The sequence below is a fragment of the Passer montanus genome, unplaced genomic scaffold (genome assembly GCF_014805655.1).
Source record: "Passer montanus isolate IOZ18808 unplaced genomic scaffold, ASM1480565v1 scaffold37, whole genome shotgun sequence".
NCBI lineage: Eukaryota > Metazoa > Chordata > Aves > Passeriformes > Passeridae > Passer > Passer montanus.
Window position 1 is genome coordinate 96,494 of NW_024368485.1, and position 22,670 is coordinate 119,163.

The following is a 22,670-nucleotide window of genomic DNA, read 5'->3' on the forward strand; positions in this document are numbered from 1 at the left end:
GACATCAGCTCCTCCCAGCCCCGGTAGCGCCTCACTGCTCCCTTGCCCCACTTCCACCGCCGTCCTTCCCTCGCCGCCTTCCGTGTCCCAGCCTGCCCCGTCCCTCCGCGCCCCCAGCGCCGCGCTGTGCTCCCCGTGCCTCACGCAGCCCTCAGCGCTGCCCCCGCCCAGGCCCGGCCCTCACGGCCGCCGTCGGGCGGGCTGTGCGCAGGCGCCCGCGGCCGGAGCGGCGCGGGAGCGGCCGGGCGGGCCGGCGAGCGCCCCGAGCGGAGCCCACCCGGGACGGGCCCGGGCCCTTTAAGGGAAGCCGCGGCCTCAGGCCGGCCGGGCGAGGGGTGCGGCGGCAGAACCGGGCCGGGTCCGGTGCTCGGTGCCCGGCGAGCTCTCGCTTTGCCCGCGCCTGGAAGGAGCTTTGATGCTGGCGCGGCCGGCCCGCAGGAGCCCTCTCCACGGGGATGGCAGTGCCGTGCCGCCTGCCTTTCGCATGTGTGCCCCGGCACAGGCCTGTCCCCGCCGTGTCCCGGTCCCGGCTGGGCGATGTGCAGCGCAGCCCTGCAGCGCGGACTGGCACTGGCCCCGACCCAGCCAGCGGGCTCTGCCTGGCCCGGGTAGCTCGCTCCGTCTGCACACAGCCAGGTGTTACAGCTGAGCCTCCTGGGGAAAGCTGCCCTTCCTGGGCACTGCTGTCCGCATTCCTGCCGTGCCCGCAGTCTGTTTGACAGCCCAGAAATCACTGTGTTTTGCCCTGTTGTCTTGTAACTCCATACATGTGGCTTTCCAAGGAGAAAGTGAGCCATATCTCATACTTGCTGTGTTAGGGTTGTACGGCACTGTTCTTGAGTACAGCCGGTATAAAAGCACATTTTAATGGCAGCACTGCCATATCACCAGCACTGTGACACACAGGAACACGGATCTCTAGCCACAGCATGTCTCAGCCACCTCTCCCCAGCTCCTGCTTCCCCTCTGTCTCTGCAGACACACCTGCTGCCATGGTGAATGAGCAGCACCATGGCACCCTGCTTGTGCAGCTGGGGCCCACGCTGCAGGCCCGCCCAGAGAAGCTGCTGCGGCAGCGGCGAGGCCGCGACGAGCGGCCGGAATACCTGGTGCGGTGGAGCGTCCTCGGCTCGGAAGAGAGAGCGGCGGGAGGCAGCAGCGCCTGCCCTGCAGAGAGCAGGGCCGAGAGCATCTCCCTGTGGATGTCTGCAGAAGAGGTGCGCGCCAGCTGCCCGGCGCTGCTGGGCCAGAGGAGGCCGGAGGGGCCGAGGCAGGAGAAGGCGGCCGGTCCCTGCTCCGCGGCCGTCCCGCGGGACGAAGCCGCGCTGGACGAAGCCTCGCTGCTGGAGATGAAGGCCGACGTCAGGAGCCTGGTGCGGCGAGCCGGGCGCCAGCTGGCCGAGGCCGGGACCCCCGCGTGCTCCATCCTGGGCACGGTGCGCGTGCTGGGCGCCTACGCCGGCATCGGCTCCCTGGCGGGCGCCTTCAGGGAGGCGGGAGCCCTGGAGCTGCTGACGGCCATGCTGTGCCACCGGGAGGAGCGGATCCGCCGCGGTGCCGGCGAGATGCTGCGCGCTCTGGGCGCTCAGGACGCAGGTGGGGGCTGCTCCTGCTCGGTGCCACTCAGGGGTGCTGGGCACTGAGGGGTGCCAGGCCTTTGGGAGGGGTGCCTGGGAAGCAGCATGGCTCGGGGCTTCTTGGCAAAAGGGGAAAATCAGTCAGGATCTTCCGGACTTCCGTGGCTGCAGTTGTCTGGACTGCTCTTGGAGTTTGAAACTCTGTTCCCTGCCAGGTTTCTGAGCTGGGATGCTGATTAACTCTTAGGAGTTGAAGGAATGTAAAGGGTGGCTGTCTCCTCTAGCAGCCCCAGCACCTCTCCTGCTCTGCTGCTGGAGCCCAGCCTGGGGAATCTGGAGTTTCTCAAGCTGAGAGATGCAGCTGCCGCTTTCCCATTTGCAGGTTCAACCAGTAGCAAAGCTGACTGCCCATCCTGGAGCAGAGACACAGGCAGCACACACTTGCAGCACTCACATAAACACAAGCACAGCCAGCCATGTCCCCTCCTGCTCTTTGTCTGGCAGAGACAGGTCATTCCTGCCAGCACACACTGCATTTTCCAGGTTCACAAGTACACACACATTCATGGATCCTTTGGGTACCAGCACGGCCTCTCTCTCCTGCAAATGTGCCTGGATCCAAGCCCTTCTACCAGTCTCAGGCATCCCCCTGCTCATCAGTTTGTTAAGCCTGATGCTTGCTAGTAAACCTGTGGCACTTTTGTTCCACAGTCCACATTCACACATCCCTTGGGACTTCCAGCACCAGCCCCCACCCACCTCATACCTCGGTCTGGACCCAGGACCTCCTCCTTGCTCTTCCAGCATGAGTTACGTGCACAGCAGGGTTGGGAAAGATGCAGACACTCACCCTTTCCCAGTGGCCCCAGGCACTGCAGTCCTGCTTCAGCTTCTCACTTGCCTCCCTTCCAGCAGCTGTCCTTCAGAACACACACTGTTCTCTCCCTAGTGGCTGATGACTGAGGATCCTGCCAGCTCCAGGCACTGGCACTGGACAGACCCTTGCAGTTGCCCCAGTAGCTGGCACGTCAGGCCAGGGACTCCTACACCCCTGATCAGACCTGAGTCATTTGATCTGGGTCAGCTGTACACCAGCCTTCCTGATAACTGGCATTCCAGGCTCAAATCTGTGATTTGATCCAGGGAGTGATGGCACCTCCAGCTGTCACTCACTCCCCTGACTGACTCCACAGGGCTCCCACAGCCCCAGTAAGGCTCCAGATCGTGGTACCAAATGCCACTTGTGCAGGTCTCACCAGCAGCTGGCACTGAGCCTTTGCAGCACACACACAGAGTAGAGAGAGACTTAGTAAAGATTCAGTAAGAAAGTAGGACAAACTGTGTCGATCAGGTACAGGACTGTCAGACAAACACACTGACCAGCTGTGGTTTAAACATGACTGGCCCCTTTTATAGCCCTTTCTCTGCATCCCCTTTTGTGTTCCTTGCCAATTCCAATTAATCAGATAATCTTACTGAAAAATAATCATTCTCACATGCCAGATGTCCTTACTAATTGTTGTCCAGATGTCCTTACTTATTGTTATGACTGACCAGATTTGTTTCTCCTCACTGCATCCATTAGCATTTCTCGGTCAGGTTTGTGATTCTTTATGTTCTTGTTTATGGCTTCCTTGCTACTTTGACTTTTTGCAGTGAAAATGTCCTTGACTGGATACACTTAGAGGAACAGACAATCTCCTTCCACGTAGCCTTGCAATGAAGACCAGTGCCAAAGGGCTTGACACACCCCTGGTGGGTAGAGGCTGGTCCTTACCCAGTTCTCTCATTTAGGAGGGGCTGCCATGGCTTGGAAGTGCCTGATGAGTTTTGGGTGCACCTGGAAGGTTGCTGGCTGTGGTGTACGAGCAGGTCAGCGCCGGCGACGAGGGCGAATTCCGCCGCAGCAACGACGGCATGCCCCCGGTGCAGGTATCGCTGCAGGGCGAGCAGGCGCTGCCAAGGGGATTGTCTGCTCCCCTGTGCAGCCTTCACGGGGACAGTGGGGTTGGGTTTGCCTTCTGCCAGCTGGGTGTGTGCTGGGCTCTCCTCCTTAGGTGTACTGGCAAGTGCTGGGCTGTACCTACTGGGTTCACTGGCACATGGTCGAGATCATCGGCCCTTCAGAACGAAAGGAGCTTGAGGGCCAGGAGAAGGTGAACACCCTTACACGAAACCACAGACTGAGAGCAGGTGAGCAGCCCCTCAGTCTCCTTCAAGCATGTTCCAACTCTCCCACTGCCCTCCTGTCACCTTCCTTTCTCCCAGCAACCTATGATGTGGTGGGGACCTCTTCTGCCCAGCATGAGCTCTTTCCTTGGGGAATGAGGAGCGTGCAGCAGAGGATGGGGGAGCTGGCAGAGCTGACAGTGCCCTTCCTTGCTCTGCTCCCTGCAGTTCCACAGCCATTCCTGTGCAAGCCCTTGGGGGGGCTGTACTCCCTGCCTTACCTGGGGCAGCGGCTGCCCAAGGCTGCAGACACACTGAGCCGTGCCGAGTGGTGGGAGCTGCTCTTCTTTGTGAGGAAGCTGGAAGCACAGGAGCAGAAAGAGATCACCTGTCTCATCCAGGAGCACCAGGGAGAGCAGGTAGGGGCCATTGCCTGCAGCAGGGAAATGGGAGGGAGGAGCAAAGGCAACATTAGGGAGGAGATGGCAGGTGTGAGCTGTGCAGGGACAGCCTGAACGGGGCAGAAATGGGAGGGTGAGTGGGGATGGCAAAAGCTCGGAGAGCTCGGCCCAGCAGAGCAGTGAGTGTTGATGAGAGCAAAGGCAGTGTGCCCAGACTGGAAGAGTGACTGTCCAGCAAGGTTTGGGCAGGCGAGGCAAGGCTGTGGGGTCATTCTGCCAGTTGCAGTTGGGTGGTGAGCACGGGTGGGAGGGGTGGGCGACAGGCAGGGGAGGGTGGCAGTGGGGAGTGGCCCTGGGCACCTCTGGCAGTGCAGCCTTTCTGTCCGTGGTGGCAGTGGCCACCACAAGGGCCATGGGGTGTGTGTGGAGCCCAAGATTAACTTGTCCCCTGGGTGTGGCTGTCGGAGGTGGATGAAGAAGCCCTGGTGCAGCTGTCGGTGCCTGCGGAGCTGGCCCAGAAGGTGCTGCAGGTCCTGGAGAAGCGGTGCCAGGGCAGCTCTCTGCGTGACCTGCGTGGCTCCCGTGTCTACGCCAGACACTTGCTGGGGAGGGGGGCAGAGCAGGATGGTGGAGGGAGCACCACAGAGTCCTCAGAGGGTGACAGGAGCACAGACCCTGAAGGCACGATGGCCAAGGCAGCGGAGGGAGACCTTTCTGCAGCCCCAGGGCCGCCCCAAGGCCGCGGTGTGGCAGTGAAGTCGGATTCCCAGCTGTTCAGCGAGCTCTTGGAGAGGGAAGGGCTGTTCCTGCCAGAGGTGACAGAGGAGCAGAGCCAAGGTAATGTCCTGCCACACGTCGGGTGCTGGCAGCGGCACTGCTGCCTCCACAGGGAGGGCTCTGGGCAGGGCACGGGGCCATGCAGGCAGGGCTGCCTGAAGTGGGGGTGCCTGTGGGCGCTGTGTCTGTGGCTGTGTGGCACTCTGGAGCTGCTGGAGGGCAGGCAGGGCTGCCTGAAGTGGGGGTGCCTGTGGGTGCCGGGTCTGTGGCTGTGTGGCACTCTGGAGCTGCTGGAGGTGTCACTGGTGCCCTGATGCCTCCGTCCCTCCGGCCAGCGCTGGGCAGCTGCGAGGGGCTGAGCGAGAGCGGCTCGCTGGCCAAGGTTGCAGCTGTGGTGGAGGTGATCCAGAGCAGCAGCTCGGCGGTGGGGCTGCGCTTAGCTGGGCTCAAGCACGTCCTGAAGATGCTGGAGGAGGAGCCCAGGTCGGAGCAGCAAGTCGGCACAGCCCAGGGCGGGCTGGGCATCGGGAGCGCTGGGTGAGTGCTGGGGTGCTGCACACCCCTCCTGCTGCCTGGGGAGGGCCCTGTGGGCAGGCTGGGGGACGGTGCCGGGCTGGAAGAGCAGGAGGTGGCAGCGGGAGCGTGAAGGGTGGCGTGTGGAAGAGGAAAGGTGGATTTTGTGTCCCTTTGTCCCAGGCAGGCTCATTGGCAGGGCCATCCCAGCCGCAGCGTGGGCAGGAAGGAGGTGGCTGTCAGGGCCCAAGGAGCTGTGCTGAGGTGTCCTGTCGCACGCAGGGAGAAGCTGGTGCAGGTGTCAGTGGAGCTGCTGAGCACGGAGGTGTCGGAGAAGGCGCTGGTGGCGGTGACGCTGCGGCTGCTGGCCGTGCTGCTGGCCCCGTGCTACGAGTGGCGCGTGCCCTTTGCCACGGAGGGCGGCGTGCGGGCCGTGCTGGGCTGCATGCAGCAGCACGGCTGCTCGGCCCTGGTGCAGCAGGCCGGGCTGGCGGTGAGTGCCGGGCCGGGCCGGGCCGGGCGGGGAGCGCGGGCTGCCCCGGCGGGGTGGAGGGGCCGCTGCCCTGCGCGCTGCTCTCTCCTCGCAGGCCCTGAAGGTGCTGGTGGGAGCTGCGGACGCTGAGCCGGGAGGCGCCGGCGGGAAGAGCTTGCCCTGGAACCACGGCGACGCGCAGATGATGCGGGAGATCTTTGCCAGCATCGGCTCTGCCTCCAGCAAGGGCTGTGCCAGCCTGCTGAGTAGCATCCCTGCTGCCCTGAGCACCATGCAGAGGGTCCCAGGGTAGGGGCAGAGCGTGGAGAGCGGCTGAGGTTGGGGGGAATGTGCAGGGGGAAGGACAGGCAGGGTGGGTGCAGGGGAGGCTCTGTGCCTCCCCTGGGAGAGGAGAGTGGCACGGCTGTGTCCCTGCAGGGGCTCCTCAGGGGTGCAGAACGGGCTGCTGGTGGTGAACATGCTGATGGACGGGCACCGGGGCCTGGCGGAGCAGCTGGCCAGCTGCGGTCTCCTGGCGGTGCTGCAGAGCTGCTGGAGGGCCGGGCAGAGCAGCGGCTGCCCCCAGGCAGTGCTGGCCCTCAGCGCCATCAATCGGCTGGCAGAGCACGGGCTGCCCCTGGGCCCGGAGGCAGCAGGTACCGTGCTGCCCACCCTGCCCGTGCCACGGCCGGGGGAGCCACGGGCAGGGCTGCCCGGCCCGACAGGGCAGAGCACCCCGAGGGGAGTGCCTGGGCTGGGCTCACTGTCCTTGTCACGGCAGGCACAGAGCTCCTGCTGGACCCCAAGGGCGTGCAGATGCTGCTGGGTGGCCTGGACGACGGCGTGCTGTCCAAGGAGGTGGTGGTGGCCCTGGAGCGGCAGCTCTGCAGCCAAGGCCCTGCTCCCTCTGGCCAGGTGGCCCAGCTGCTGCAGGACCACAGCTGCTTCAGGCTGCTGCTGCGCAGCTTGGAGCTGCTGGGGACAGAGAAGGCCGTGAGCCTGAGCATCCTCAGGTGGGTGCAGGGTGACTGGGGGGGTCTGGGACCCCCTCATGAGGTGTGTGAGTGCTGGGAGTCACACTGGGGAGACCCAGTGCATGTTTGTGGGTCCTGGTGGGGTGTTTTTCACTGGAGGCAGGCTCACCCCAGCACGTAGGCAGGTGCCAGTTGGTGTGTCCTGGGGCACAGGGCGACGTGGGGCCACAGCAGCTGTGCCTGGTGCTGGTGGGGACATGCAGAGGCAGCAGAGGACATGCCTGGGTGCTGGTGGGGTGTGCTAGGGGCCAGGGCAGCCTTGGTTCCCAGTCCCAGAGAGGTGCCTTCGGGGTGGGGCAGGAAGCAGGGCTGTCTGCAGCACTGCTGTCCCTGTGGCGCGGCCTGAGCAGGTCCCCTGTGTCACCCAGGATCCTGAACAAGTTCCTGGACAGTTACCAGGAGGATGTGCTGCCCTGGCATGAGTGTGTGGAGCCCTGCGTGTCCTTCCTGATCACCCACAGCAGCAGCTGGGAGGTGAGGGGGCCCTGGGATCGTGGCAGGCAGGGTGGCTGTGCTGGCCGGGCAAGCAGGGCCCCGCTGGTGGCAGCCTGGCCTTGTGTCCGAGGCACTGGGAGGTGGGGAGCGGCTGTCCTGGCCGTGTCCGTGTCCCGGTGGCCACGTGCCCAGTCTGGCTGTGCCTGGCCAGGCTCTGGTGGGTGCTGGTGGGGCTGGGATGAGGGGCATGGAGCTGCAGCTCTGGCTGTGGGGGCCCCGGGAGTTGCCAGCAGTGCCCGTCTGCTCACGGCTGCGTCTCGGTAGGTGCTGCAGGAGGTCGTTGGCTTCCTGCACCGCCTGGGCAGTGCCAGCAAGGACTGTGTGGTGGTGATGTGCCACGTGGGCACCCACGAGGCTCTGTCCAAAGCCCTGGAAAAGCACAGCACGGTCCCGTCGCTGGCGCCGGCCCTGCTGCAGCTGGTGGCAGAGTGTGAGAAGTACGCCAGCCTCTACAAGAAGCTGACGAGCAGCATCTTGGCTGGCTGCATCCAGGTGGGCTGGGAGGCACGGCTGCCTGGGGATTTGGGTCTGGGGCATCAGGCTGTCCCTGCTGCTGAGGGACGGCCTTGTGCTGCCTGCCTGGCACAGCCCCGCGGGGGCTGAGGGGAGGAGGACCTGGGGCCCCTGGTAAGAGCCTTGCCCCATGCCACAGCTGGTGCTGGGCCAGATTGAGGAGCACCGCCGGAGCCACCAGCCCATCAGCATCCCCTTCTTTGATGTCTTCCTGCACAACCTGTGCCAAGGTGAGTGCAGGCAGGGGGTGCTGACCCCAGTCTTGGTGGCTGGAAGCTCCATGAGCTCTGCCCACAGGCTCCAGCATGGAGGTGAAGGAGGACAAGTGTTGGGAGAAGGTGCAGGTCTCTTCCAACTCGCACCAGGCCAGCAAGCTCACGGACAGGAACCCCAGGACCTACTGGGAGTCGAACGGCAGCACCGGCTCCCACTTCATCACTGTGCACATGCAGTGTGGAGTGGTGATCAGGTGGGGCTGGGCCGCAGGGCTGTGTGTGGAGGAGAGGGCTCTGGGGATGTGTGCCAGCCCTGCCACAGTGTCCCCTGTCCTGGGGGCAGCAGGACGAGGCCGGCAGGGTGTGGTGCCCTGAGGGCTGGGGCAGGGAGGCGGGGATGGCTGGGCAGCCCCGTGTTTGCTGTGCTGCAGGGAGCTGAGCATGCTGGTGGCCAGCGAGGACTCCAGCTATATGCCATCGAGGGTGGTGGTGCTGGGCGGGGACAGCCCTGCCAGCATCAGGACGGAGCTCAATGCGGTGAGTCCCCGTGGGAGTGGCAGGCTGGTCCCTGCTGTGTCCCGTGGAGGTGTGGCTGTGGTGTGAGGCCCGGGGAGGTGCCCTCAGGGAAGTGGGAATGGCAGGAGCTGCTCTGTGGGAGCCTCCTTGGGCTGCTGTCACGCTGAGGGCTCGGTGCCTCCCTGCAGGTGACCATCCTGCCCTCGGACAGCAGAGTGATCCTGCTGGAGAACATGAGCCGCTTCTGGCCCGTCATCCAGATCCGGGTGAAGCGGTGCCAGCAGGTGGGGGAGCAGAGGGAGGCGGGGATGGCTGGGCAGCCCCGTGTTTGCTGTGCTGCAGGGAGCTGAGCATGCTGGTGGCCAGCGAGGACTCCAGCTATATGCCATCGAGGGTGGTGGTGCTGGGCGGGGACAGCCCTGCCAGCATCAGGACGGAGCTCAATGCGGTGAGTCCCCGTGGCTGGTCCCTGCTGTGGCCCGTGGAGGTGTGGCTGTGGTGTGAGGCCCGGGGAGGTGCCCTCGGGGAGGTGGGAATGGCAGGAGCTGCTCTGTGGGAGCCTCCTTGGGCTGCTGTCACGCTGAGGGCTCGGTGCCTCCCTGCAGGTGACCATCCTGCCCTCGGACAGCAGAGTGATCCTGCTGGAGAACATGAGCCGCTTCTGGCCCGTCATCCAGATCCGGGTGAAGCGGTGCCAGCAGGTGGGGGAGCAGGGGCTGGGCCTGGCAGCGTGGGGCGCTGGGGCCCAGCCGAGGAACCGAGGGTCCCTGTGTCCCGTAGGGTGGCATTGACACACGTGTGCGTGGCATCGAGGTGCTGGGTCCCAAGCCCACCTTCTGGCCCATCTTCAGGGAGCAGCTGTGCCGGCGGACGTTCCTCTCCTGCACCGCTCGGGCTCACGCCTGGAGCCAGGAGATCTGCCGAGACCGGGGGCGGCTGCTGCAGCTCTTTGGCAGGTGAGCGGTGTCCTGGCTGTGCCATGGCATCCCTGGTGTCCCAGGGCCCGGGGGGGACATGGCTGGCAGCCTGCGAGGGGACTGCAGGGCTGGGAAAGGAGCATTTGGCTGTGGCACCTGGATGTGAGGATCCCTTGCTTCGTCCTGGCCACCAGTGGTCCTTCCTGGCCGGGGCCACCTTGGGGTCATCTGGGTTTCAGCTGGGCCAACCCCCCGGAGCAGGATGCTGGTCCCCCCAGGGGCTGGCACGTCCAGGATCTCGTGGCCACAGGCACTGCACAGCCCCCATTTGGCAGGAGCTGCAAGGGCCCCAAGGGCCTTTGGGGGCAGGCCCCGGGGACAGCAAGGGGCCCTCCCTGGCTGCTGGGGGCCAGTGGGGCCAGGGAGCCATCGTGCCTTGGCAAAGGGCAGAGCAGGGAGCCACCACTGCGCTCTGCTTTGCCATGGGAGTTCCCCAGCCCTTGGCACCGAGAGCTGCCCGGTCCCTTTGCAGGCTGAACCGGGCGCTGCAGCACGAGCAGGGCTTTGCCAACCGCTTCCTTCCCGACGACGAGGCAGCCCGGGCTCTGGGCAGGACGTTCTGGGAGGCCCTGGTGAACCCCTTGGTGCAGAGCATCACCAGCCCAGGTACCCGCGCTCTCCGGGAGCCAGCCGGGCCGTGCCCCAGGCAGAGGCACCTGGCTGAGAGCCTGGTTGGCCTCGCAGACCCCGATGGTGTCAGTCCCCTGGCCTGGCTGCTGGGTGAGTACCTGGAGAGCGTGGAGCTGCCCCGCCGTGCCTCGGGACGCGGGGCTGCCTTTGGATCCTGCGTGCGGCGCCTGACCCAGCTCCTGGTGCACGTGGAGCCCGGCGGCCCCGAGCCAGAGGAGAGCAGAGCAGCTGGTGAGCCAGGGGCTGCCCTGCCCTGCGGCTGCTCCGGAGTGCCAGGCTGTGCCATGGGGCTCCTCTGGGGAGCATCCTATGGCACAGAGGCTCCTGAGCCTGGGAAGGCTTGTGGCCATGCCCCAGCAGGGGCTGTGCCTCCCCAGCATCCCCTCAGCCCTGCTGTGGCAGGTCAGTGTGCAGGGCCTGCCCACGGAGCCACACTGAGCCTGAGGTTGACCCTTGGCAGGTGGGAAGCAGGGGAGGAGCAAGGAGGTGCCGGCCAGGACTGCAAAGGTGGTGGTGGAGAAGTCGAGAGGCCTGTGGGGAATCTCGCAGTGCTGGCGTGGCGTGGTGCAGCAGCAGGTAGAGCTTGGAGGGCTGACTGGGAGGGGTGTGGGAGCTTCCCTGGGTGGTTGGAGCAGGGAGTGGGGTCTGGCAGTGCCCTGGGAGCATGGGGAAGGCACAGGGCTGTACCTGGCCTCCACAGAGCCTGGAGCGATGTGGGGACAGCCCTGCTGTGCTTGGCACCCTGGCATGGCTCGAGTGTCAGCAGGCCAGAGCCAGGCCCGGTGTCGGGCTGTTATTTCCTGCTGAGCTGCTGCTGTGTCTCCCAGTGCCCCCACAGCCCCTGGGCAGCAGCAGGGCCCCGAGTGGCGGGAGCAGGCAGCTGGTGTTGGCAGGGCAGGCTGGGGATGTCCGAGGGCACATCCTGCTGGGCTCAGCCCTGCGCCGCTCCCGCAGGTGCAGCGGTTCCTGGAGGCGGCGGGGCAGGCGCCGGACCTTGCGGAGCGCTACTGCCGGCTGTACCGGCGGCTGCGCGGGGCCACGGAGGAGCTCTTCGGGCAGCAGGCCGCCTTCGTGCTGGCCCTGGGCCAGGGCTTTGCGGGGGCTTTGCTGCAGCTCTCCTTCCTGACTGCCCTGCACGTGAGTGGAGGCAGCGCGGCCCCGGTGCCGTGGCCGGGCAGGGGCTGGGGAGCTGCCCTGGCCCGCGGCACTGGGACAGGCTCTGGGTGGGTGGTGTCCTGTTCCCCCCTGAGCCACAGAGCCCTGCCCTGGCACCCCGGATGGTGCCCAGCTCAGCCTTGGGCTGGTGCCTGGGCACCCTCGGCCCCTGCCCGGGAGTGCCAGAGTTTCCCGGCTGCTCCCCGCAGGGACATTCCCCCAGCCCAGCGCTGTGGGCAGCCGGTGAGTCCTGTCTGCAGCCTGCCCTGTCCCTTGCAGGTGAGCGAGCAGTTTGCCCGCTACCTTGACGTGCAGATCCAGGAGCTGCGCAGGGCTGCGGGCAGCACGGGGCCTCTGGAGCGGCTGCAGCAGTTCCTGGAGCCCTTCGTCGTCTTCAGTGGCCTGGAGTTTGCCCACACCTTTGAACACTTCTACAGGTGAGGCTGCTGTGTCTCCCCAGAAGCAGGGGCCTGCTGCAGCATGGCCTGCTGTGCTGGGGGAGCTTGGCCTGCTGTGGCAGTGCTGCCCCTGCTTTGCTTTTACGGGATCATGGGGTGTGGAGGGCCCATGGGAGCTGCCAGTGTGGAATCACATTCCCTGCTGGGGACAGGGAGGGGACACGTGTGTGCTGCCAGGCCCGTGTGCCATGGGGTGAGGCTGGGCTCGGACCTGTGGCTGTCTCCTGGTGGGTGGCTGATGGCCACAGGGCTCGGGCCCAGCCCTGACTGGAGCTGCCATGGCAGGCACTACCTGGGGGACCGGCTCCTGACACAAGGGCCATCTTGGCTGGAAGGAGGCATCGTGGAGCAGATCGGGCTGTGCTTCCCCAGCCGCTTTCCCCAAGATATGCTGAGCAACTTGGCCGAGTCGGAGGAGCTCCAGCGGCAGTTCTGCCTCTTCCAGCTGCAGGAGCAGGACAAGCGGCTGCTGGAGCTGGACACGGGCCCGGACGAGGTGAGAGGGGTGGGGGCGTGGGGAGGCCGGAGGCTGCCGGTTTTCCTGGTGGGATCCCGGAGCCTGACTTGAGCTGCCCTCGTGCCCAGGTGCTGGGACCAGCTGCAGTGGCAGACGTGCCAGAGGTGAAGGTGCTGGCCCTGTCCCCTCGCTGCTGGCCCGTTTCCCCGCTCTGTTACATGGATAACCCTGGGAGGTTTTTCCCGGCGGTGCTGAGCTCCCCACTGGATGAGTTTGCTGACTTCTGCCGGCAGAGTGAGTGCTGTGCCCGGGGGTGTGCCCAGACCCTGGAGGGCAGCCCAGGCACAAGTGGTGGTGGGCTGGGAGTGCCTGGCAGGGCTGGTCCCCATCCCTGTCCCTGACATTGTCCCCGGCAGGCCAGAGCCAGCTGGGCTGGGAGTGCACGAAGCCCCGTCGGCTGCAGTGGACGTGGCTGGGCCACGCCGAGCTGCAGTTTGGAGACTGCATCCTGCACGTGTCCACGCTGCAGATGTACATCCTGCTGTGCTTCAACAGCGCCCAGGTAGAGGCTGGAGCCACGGTGGGGCCAGGGAGGCGGTGGAGGCTGGGGCGTGGCAGGCCGTGTCCCCCCTTCCCTTCTGGTGGGGTCTGCAGCGGTGTTTGGGGCACGGGACCCCGTTCTCAGGCAGGGCCCGTGGCCTGTGACTCTTGGCATTGCCCTCCCACCCCGTGCTGCAGGAGGTGGCTGTGGAGGCCCTGCTGCAGGCTACGGGGCTCCCTGCTGACCTGGTGCACCACGCGCTGACCCCGCTGACCCACGGCCAGGGCGTGCTGGTGGGGAGCTGCACTCCAGGGGGTGAGTGCAGGGCTGGGGCACCCAGGGCAGGGCTGAACCCCGAGGGGGTGCTGGGCTTAGGGTGCAGGGGCTGGTAGGGCTGGTGAGGGGCTGGGTTCACGTGTTGGTGCTCGGGGCACAGGTGTGTGTGTCAGGGTGGGGCCTGAGGCCAGTGCAGGGCTGGGGGTGATGTGTGGGGTGGGCTCGGGGTCATGCACGGGGTCTGGCTCAGCGTGGGTGGGTGGGTCTGGGTCCCTGTGTGGGCTTGGGCCAGGGCCAGGGCCCGTGTGTGTGGCTGTGGCTTGGGGCCACATGTGGGGGCCAGGGCTGGGGTGGCAGCGGTGCAGGCAGCCGCAGGAGGCCCGGCCTGGGTCCCCAGGCACACGTGTGTCCTGGGGCTCCTTCAGGGCCCAGCTCCAGCTTGGCTGAGCCTGGCTTGGGGCTGGCTGCAGGTGCACTGCGGCTGAACCAGGCCGCCCTGGCCCAGAGCTGCGGCCGCCAGCTGAGGCTGCTGCCCCAGCAGCGCTACCTGCGGACAGAGAGGGCCGAGGTGAGCGCCCTGGAGAGGAAGAGGAACGTCCTGTGCTGCCTCATCAGCCGCGTCCTCAAGGTGGAGAAGCAGCTGCACATTGACAACCTGGTGTTCAGGGTACGGGGGTGCAGGGCCACAGGGGGCACAGGGGCTGCGTGGGGGCTGCAGCCACTGCACTGGGGCTCCCTTGCTGCCCTAGGTGATCGATGCCTGTCAGAAGGGCCAGCTGGGCCCAGGGGTGCGGTTCCTGAGCTTCTGCTGCCACAGCGTGGACGTGCTGTCCTGCATCCTGCACCTGCTGAACCAGGGCTATCTGCGCCGCCAGGAGGGAAGGCCTCATGTCCTGGAATACATCTCTGCTGAATCTACAACACCTCTTGGTGGCCAAGCACAGATGACTTTCCAGTGCAGGCCAGCCCAGGCGTCTCTGGAGGAGGACAGCAGAGACAGCCTGCACTGGTAAGGGTGCATGTCACCAGGTGTGGAAGGGTGTGCATCTCCACCCTGTGTGAACATGGCATGTTTCTCCATGTCAGGCGGAATCCTGGCACAGACAGCGTGGAAGAATATCTCATGGCAATGCTGCCGGTGCCAATGGGGCACACACTCAGTCCAGAGGAGGCAAAGCTGCTCATGAACCAGACAGTACAGCAGGTCCAGGATACTCTGAGCATACCAGATGATGTTGCTCGGCACCTCCTCATGCACTGTAGGTGGAATGTGGATTTCCTGATCCAGTGCTATGTGGAGAACCGTGAGGCCCTGCTCATCTCGTCAGGGCTGCAAGTGCAGGATGTCCAGCCTCCCCCAAGCCCTGGAACCCACTGCCCAGTCTGTGTGAACCAGCTGTGCCCCACTGAGAAGCCACCAACCCTTTGCTGCATGCACTACTGTTGCAAGGTGAAGGTCCTGGGGCCTTTGGTTCCTGCTACTTGACAGGGAATTGCTGCTGTCTACTTGGAGCAGCTGTTCTTTGTCTGAAGGTGTTATCAGGGGATTTTTCAGAGCTTATGCATTCTTTTTTCTCAGCTCACTTTTTTGTAGTGATCCTTCACTCCCTGGTTTGTGTATTCCCACTTTTGTGCTTCGGGGTACTTACCTGTGATCTGTGGGGTTTTGTGCACCCTCTGCTGGGTGGGGAGGGCTTCCAGGGTCCCACAGCCCTGCTTAGGTCTGATCTCTGCTCTTGTGCCCTGCCAGCCCTGTTGGAGGGAGTATCTCACAACGCGCATTGAGCAGAACATGGCTGTCAACTGCACCTGTCCCATATCCGAGTGCCGTGCTCAGCCCACCACAGCCTTCATCTACTCCATCGTGTCCTCCGAGGAGATCATAGCCAAGGTGAAGCAGGAGGGGTGGCTGCTGCCTGTCCAAGCTCTGTCACGTTTTGGTCAGCACTGTCAGATAATTTTGTTGCTGCTTTTCCCCTTCCTGTTACCAAGACTGGCAGTGTGATAATGGTGGCCAGCCAGATTTTGTCTGTTTTCTCTGATTATGGTCAATACCAGCTGTTCAGGAAAGCATAACATCAACAAAAGAACACAATGGTTTCCTCTAAATATATCTCTAGCATGCAACATTTTAGGGACATCATTAGTTCAGGACTAGGTGAGAGCCATGGTAGCAGCTCATGACAAGTATCCTCTATAGGTGTGCTGGAAGCTATTAAATAATAATAGTAATAATAATAATAGTAGTAACAATAACAACAACAATAATAATAATATCAAGGCCAAATGAAAACACAAGCAATTTCATTTTACTGCTGCATCAGTGACCCCTCTGTCCTTTCTCTTCCATTGTTCTCTGGCTTTGAGCAGTTCAGGTTTTTGTGAAGATGGCAGGAATTACCACATCAGACTTAATTTTCACTCTGAGTCTGTGTGAGTCTACAGACTTATCTGAACCAGGCTTTCTGAGCTCTGCTTGCCTTGCTGCTTTGTCATCGGGCTACAGCAGTAGATGCTTGTTCTAAAGGAGAAGCTACTTTTTCTGTTCTTTCAGTTTTTAGGGCTGAATGCCTTCCCCATCTAATGGCAGAGCTGTAGCTGTCACATGACAGACTCTTTTTGTTAACTGCTGGGCAGAACAGTCTCTTTTCCACTGCTCTGTTGTTTGACAGTTGTATCTTTTGGCTTGTTTTTTATAGAAAGTGTTTGGAGAATTAATGCATATATCTGGACAGTCAGTCCTTACTGCCTTTGCAAATCCCATAGTCACACCTGTCTGAAAGCAGGATTTAGTAGCCTGCTGCTGTGACTGTTTTATAAAAAGAAATAATTATTGCAGGTTGACATAAATAGCAGCTAATTTTAACAAGTTGCTCTGATGCTCTCACTGAAATGTTATGTTTTCCTTTTGATCAGTAAGTGGTGTGGCTGGAGTGTTAATGTCTGATGCAGAGTCACACATACAGTCATAGAATATTTTGGGTTGCAGTAATCTGTGGAGGTCTCTGGTCCAATCCTGAGCTCAAAATAACTAGATTATTGTATGAAGATCTAATGCTGGAATTATATTTAAATATAATAAAACTGTTTGTTTGTGTTGGGATTTTTTTTTCCAATAGTGAGGGTAGTGAGACATGGTACCAGTTTGGGCAGAGAGGTTTGTAGTCTCTGTGCATTAGTGTATTCAAAATCCAACTGGACACAGTCCTGAGCAATCCTGCTTTAAGCTGGAGAGGTTGAACTAGGTTTTATTTCCAGAAATGCCTTCCAACCTCAGCAATTCTATGAAATGCAACAGCTTCCAGATATGGCATGGTGAGAATAGAAAAATGAACACAAAAGGAATGGAAGGGCAAACTGATTGAGTGCTGTTTTATTGTGAGCAGTTTGGTGAGATGCATAGCCCAGAGCACCAGACACTGCTGTTAAGGCCTAACCATGCAGCTTCTCAGGCTTAAATCTCTTTCCTGGCTTCCCATTACAGTATGAAAAAGCCCTCCTCAGATGCTATGTTGAGTGTTGCTCCAACCTGACATGGTGCACCAACCCTCAGGGCTGTGATCAGATCCTCCTTAAGGATGGACTTGGTTATGGAGCAGCCTGTTCCAAGTGCTCCTGGATATCCTGCTTCAACTGCAACTTCCCAGAGGTGAGGCTGAGCTGGACCACAGCTGTACTGTCTTAGGTTTGGCACACACCCTTCTGCTTTTGTGTGGTTGACTGTCTTTCTCTATCTCTCAGGCCCATTATCCTGCCAGCTGCAGCCACATGTCTCGGTGGGTGGATGATGATGGATACTATGAGGGAATGACAAGTGAAGCCCAAAGCAAACACCTGGCTAAGCTCATTTCAAAGCACTGCCCAAACTGCCAGGCTCAGATAGAGAAAAATGAGGGGTGCCTGCAGTGAGTATACAATTTTGTTTGTTACTGTGGTTGTGACTGGGTGGCACAGTCCCTGGCTGTGGTGTAGGGGAGCACTGTCAGGAACTGTCTGCAAGTGGCTGTCAGGACTGATTGCCATTGTCCTTCTGCAGTATGACATGTGCAAAGTGCAATCATGGCTTCTGCTGGCGCTGCCTCAAGCCCTGGAGGCCGAATCACAAGGATTATTACAACTGCTCTGCTATGGTGAGTGGTTTGCTGTATCTCCTTGGTTCATGCTTGTGTTCAGAGACACCTGTAGCCTCTCAGAGATGGTAAGGATCTCCACTTGGGCCCTTTACTCTGGACTTTGTGAATTTGCCAGTAATACTGGCATTTCCAGGGAGCCCTGGTACGCAAGGGAAATTTTTACAAGTTCCTGTACCTTTCCTTTCAGGTGAGTAAAGCAGCTTGGCAGGAGAAGCGTTTCCAGGATTACAATGAGAGATGCACCTTTCATCACCATGCAAGGGTAAGGCCTCCTCCATCCTTTGTAGATGCTGACTGCTGCTCAGCCCTGGTGAGCAGGGCACTTTCTGTTGTGTCGGTGCCTTCTCTGCTTGGAAACAGGCTTCACATCAGGCTGGGATCACTGGATTATCATTTTGCCCTGGCTCTGACATTAAGGAGCAGTGCTTGGCTGCTTTCTTCTATCCAGTCTGTTGTGGAAACTGAGCACCTGACTAGTGGTGTTGAGGGGCTCAGAGTGGTGCAGGAGTTGCAAGCAATGATGACTGAAGGCTGAGCTGTGCTCAGAGCTGAGGTGCTGTAAAAGGTTGAAGTGATGGCACAGTAGAAGTGTCATAGTTGGATGCATTAAATGCTCTTCTGCTGCCTGCATCCTCTGGGATGGCACTTCAGAATGCTTAGCAATTATTTGTGTGGAAGGTGCTGTTTTTTCAGTCTTGTGGAGCTTGACAGTGACATTGACTTTTTGCTCCCCCTCCTTTGGTTTTTGCAGGAGTTTGCTGTAAGTCTGAGGAACAGCATTTCTTCCATCAGAGAGAAGCCAAAAATTAGGAACTTGACCTTTGTTCTTGATGCCTGCAAAGTACTAGAACAGGCACGGAAGGTGAGGCTGGATAATGTAGTCTTGTTGAAGTTTAGACTTAATTCTGCTGGTGTGAGGAGACACCAATGTCATTCTTCTCCAAAAAAGAGGAGACAGAGAAAGCTTGAGGGGAGGAGTAGCATCAGGACAGGGGAAGAGATCTTGTCTGCCCTTCCGTGCTTTGAGTCTGAGTTGAGCTCTGTTTGCAGTGTTCCTGACAGTAAGGTCATAGGATTTGGAGCTCAGCTCAAGTTGACACCATGGAATCAACACAAAGTCAATAGTTAGGGTTTTCATCCACTGGGTTTGGTCCATTCCTATTAGAAATGCCCCAGTGAAGGTGCTTTGAAAGCTCTCCTGATGCTGTGTTGCAGTCAGGAAGTTCCTCCTGATGCTCGTGTTAGGATTTTCTTTTCTTAACTTCATTTCATGAACTATGGACATTTTGGAAGCAGTGAGTTACCCACTGCATGTCCTCATAGCCACATTAAAAAGGATTTGTGGTGCAGCCACTGTGTGTGTGCAGTAAGCCTGTGACACCTTAGGTCTACAATGCCTGCTCTGTCCTGAAACATTGGCAGGTGGGAATTTTCTTTGCAGTGCTGGCTTTGCATATACACCTTGGTTTTGCAGGCAGGCTTGATTTTGAGAGAGGCATGTGGAACAAGGGTGCCTGAGCTTATTTTGTCTTCTCAATGTGGTAGCCTCTGAGTTTTCTGGGGTACATATCACTGCTGCTTGTTGCTGCTGCTGCTACTGAGTTTTCTGGCTCATTTATTTAAATGGAAACAGTGATCTCATTCCCTGCTGGGTGCCTATATGGCTTCAGGGGTCATTAATTCATAACTGGAGTTTGCCACTTGTTGAAATGCCTTTGTTGTGGGGTCTTGGTGCTGTACAGCACCATGCCTGCTCCCCTTTGGGCTCCATTCTCTTTGTTCACTGTCACTTTTGTTCAGCCTGGGCTGCCCAGCATTGCCTAGTCCTGTGTGCTGATGGGTTTGACTCTTTGCCCGCTGGTCAGTCACACTTGTTATGCATTTACTGTCTGTGTTCTTGTGATGGTTTGCAGGTGGGAAAAATCAGTTATTTTAGACTTAATTGCACATTCATTTCCAATCCTGCCAGTAGCTGGAGTTAGCCTGGCACTGCTGTCACTTGTCATAATGGGTCACTGGGCTATGGCCACAGGCCAGAGGCCACTGATAATAATGAGGTCTGGAGGGGATTGATGCTGCTCCCTTCTTGCCCACTCTGAAGCTGAAAGAGGGTGCTTAACAAAATTATCTGTACTTTTCCAGGTGCTGGCCTACTGCTGTGTGTACAGCTACTATAACCAGGACACTGAGAGCATGGATGTTGTGGAACAGCAGACTGAGAGCCTGGAGCTGCTCACTAATTCTCTGCAAATCCTTCTGGGTAAGTCCTGCAGCCTCCTTGAAGTTGTGACTAGCATTTCTAGCTGTAGTCAAAGAGCAGCAGCTCAGTAGTGGGGTATATATACCAACATCCAGCTGGCCTCACTTCTCCCAGTCCAGTCCTTGCCTTCTTGATGTCATTTCTGAGGAGTTTGGCTGCCAGTGGAGGTTGATGCAGTGATGAGCAACACGTTCTGTTCTGAAAGAGGGATTTGCACAGGAGATCTAAGCAGCTATGGCTGGCTTAATAACCAGAGCCAAGGACTTGGTCTCTACTCAAGAGTGGGGGGTGCAGCATGACTTTATTTGCCTTGAATTGCAGAGGAAACCCTGCTGCAGTACCAGGACCTGGCCACTTCTCTTCAGCTCCTGAAAGCAGTGCACTTCCACACGGGTTTGGAGTTGGTGCGGCAGATCAAGGAGCGTCTCTTTGCAATTCTCTGGCACTCCACACAGGTGAAGGCCACGTGGCTGTTTGTGGCTTGTCTTGCTCTGGTCTAATTTGACTGTGGGCAAACTAAAGGGCTTGATCAGCTGAGGGGATAGACTCAGGGTTGTGTGTGTGCAGGGTAGGGGTTTGCAGCACAAAATACACCCCGAATTACATAGTGTTTCTGTCTCTTTTGGCTGTTCTTTCCTGCTAACAGGATTTCCATGTTGGGCTCCAGACTTCAGGAGATGCTGCTCAGAGAAAGTTGAAACTTGCAAATGTGCCTGCTTCAGCCCTTGCGTGTACAGGGTGAGTTTTCTTAGTGGGGTAACAGGGGAAGGTGAGCAGAGTTTTCTCATGTGCTCACTGACGTACAAAAGAGTGAATGACAAACACTGATTACTTGCATCCTGTTTTGTGGTTTTGTGGTTTCCCTCTGAGGTAGCAATTAAAGTGACATAGTGGTGTAGGGAAACAAGCAAAACCTCTGCTTTTATGCAGCTATGATCAAGAAAGCTCCGTCACTGGCAGACTCAGTGGAAGTTGCTCTCCCTGGACTCCCTTGAGTGTCTTTGGCTGGGGAGGCTGAGGCAATGACAGGAGGGTGTTGAGGGGCTGGGTCCCAGCTGATGCTCCCTGCAGAGGCTCTGATTTTATGCTCTCCTTCTCAACAGGCAAAAACGCATCCTGCTGTGTGACTCCCCCAACACAGATGAAGGTGGCAAGGAGGTTGAAGATGAGGAGTATGATCCACAGTGGCAGGAAGACTATGATGATGATGATGATGACCTTGATGAAGACAACCTTATGATTGATAATGATTCAGATTGTGATTCTTATTTTGATGATAACGATAGCTATCGTAGCTAACACTACAAGTGTTGTCACCTAGCCTTGCCACCTTGGACCTCTGCCTCTACTTTTTGTCAACCAGTTTGTGCTACTGTTTTTCCTCAAAGGCAGGGAGGAGCTCTCAGATGGAACAAAATATTTCCTCTGGGAGGTTTCTTGCTCAGTGACTCTTGAATGTGCAGGAACGTGCTCTGGGCAGCTGGTCTGTGTTACTGTGGCCACCTCTCTCAGAAAGACATCTCCTTGCCTTTTTCACTTGTCTCCAGTTCTGCCTGTAGGTATTTAATTGAGTTAGAAAGCCCACCTGCAGAATAAGGACCATTTGCCACCTGTTAAATGGCTGCTCCTTGTCCTTGGTGTGCTGTCCCCAAGGGCTGGGTACAGGGGAGTGGCACATGTCCCAGTACAGCACTGTCTAGCAATGGCCATGTCTAGAAATGCTGTAAAAAGATGCATTTACACTCAAAGCTTCCCAGCTGGAGCTGGTGGGATTCTCTCCAGCCACAGATGGATGTGGTTCAGTTCCTCTAGTTGAGAGGAGCTGCATTTTTGCCCTTTGTTGGAGTTCCCTTCTCTGTTATGAAGCAGGAAGGGCTACTATGAGTGACACAAGTTTGCAGGATTGTTTAAGTTTATAAATATATGCACACACATATATTTTATATACATATATATATATATATAGGCAGAGGTTGTTCAGATAATACTGTATCTTTGCAAAAAAAAAAAAAAAAAGAAAACCCTGAGGAACAAGGGTTGAAAAACAGTTCTGTTTAAAAAAATAAACAGTTTTCTTCTAGCACAAGCCTTCTTGTTGTCTGTGGGGAACAGGGGACCATGAGGGAAGACTGATTTTTCCACTTCCCTGCAGCTGGTAGCTCCTAGTCCTGCAGAGTGTCACGGTGGAAATCCCAACCCTGCTCCCCATATGTGGCAATGGGGTCCCTGTGACACCTCTCTGGGCCCTGTCCTCGGGGGCACTTGGGGGAGAGGTGTGGTGGGGGTGCCCAGACAGCCTTGTCTTCCCCAGTGTGACCAGTCCTTGCAGGAGCAACCTGAATTTTCCAGGTTGTTGGGGACAGAGCAGAACACCCTAGATGCCTAAACTGCTTATGTGGAGGAGACATGCCTGCAGTTCCTCCTTCACTGTCTCCTGGATGTCTGCTTAAAACCCAGTCAGGATTGTGAATCTCTGCCCTCATTGAATGTTTGTACTGAACATCATGATCAAACCTTGCTCTCCTCTCTGTGGGAGGTTTCTGCCCTCCCTGAGCCCACAGGACACCTGTGTTAGGACAAACAGGACAGTTTGTACTGTGGCAGCCAAACTGCCTACCTGACACTGGGCAAGGAGTCAAGGACAACAAGAAGGGCTTCTTCAGTTGTCATTCCTGTACCACATGCTCTGGTATGGTTTCTCTGGATCTGGGTTGAAGGCACTGGAGACAATAGTTCATGTCTGGACTCAGATATTTATTATTTCTTATCAGTAAAACAGTCTCACAACCATGAGCTCAGCAGCTTTTCATTAGCAAGGCACAAAATGGCTAACTATCTCTTGGTACAAGGTCTTTTAAGATTAAACCATCCAATTAAGAAGGACACCTAGATTATTTTCCCTGGAAGCCCACAATGCGGACTTTTCTGCCCAATTACAAAATGGGACCACCCTCCTTGAGCAGGGAGGTTGGACCAGGTGGTCCCTTCCAACACCACTCCTGTGATTCTGTACCACAGGGGGTGAACCTGAGAGCACTGAAAGTGCTGGCAGATGCCACAAGGCCACTTTTCATCATCCTTAAAAGGTCACATCAATGAAG

At 58.8% G+C, this 22,670-nt stretch overlaps 2 protein-coding genes across 2 annotated transcripts; both read left to right on the forward strand.

Annotated features, from left to right (window-relative positions):
* Positions 1-946: 946 nt before the first annotated feature.
* On the forward strand, positions 947-1,658 carry LOC120506000 (cullin-9-like). Its single transcript, XM_039717048.1, has one exon. The coding sequence runs from the start codon at positions 993-995 to the stop codon at positions 1,641-1,643; it is 651 nt and encodes a 216-aa protein (XP_039572982.1). The 5' UTR covers positions 947-992; the 3' UTR covers positions 1,644-1,658.
* Positions 1,659-3,296: 1,638 nt separating this feature from the next.
* On the forward strand, positions 3,297-21,653 carry LOC120505911 (cullin-9-like). Its single transcript, XM_039716861.1, has 39 exons — positions 3,297-3,316; positions 3,425-3,509; positions 3,635-3,770; positions 3,975-4,165; positions 4,615-4,984; positions 5,260-5,461; positions 5,720-5,930; positions 6,025-6,218; positions 6,348-6,565; positions 6,691-6,922; positions 7,312-7,417; positions 7,712-7,930; positions 8,091-8,181; positions 8,249-8,420; positions 8,598-8,703; positions 8,871-8,966; positions 9,463-9,638; positions 10,132-10,265; positions 10,344-10,520; positions 10,750-10,865; positions 11,244-11,426; positions 11,724-11,881; positions 12,188-12,398; positions 12,488-12,653; positions 12,776-12,921; positions 13,098-13,215; positions 13,602-13,843; positions 13,926-14,185; positions 14,263-14,626; positions 14,927-15,067; positions 16,661-16,825; positions 16,918-17,081; positions 17,213-17,306; positions 17,497-17,571; positions 18,061-18,171; positions 19,452-19,569; positions 19,891-20,024; positions 20,216-20,307; positions 20,673-21,653. Exons 1-39 carry the CDS (start codon positions 3,297-3,299, stop codon positions 20,866-20,868), a joined length of 6,390 nt encoding a protein of 2,129 aa, XP_039572795.1. The 3' UTR covers positions 20,869-21,653.
* The last annotated feature ends 1,017 nt before the right edge of the window (positions 21,654-22,670 follow it).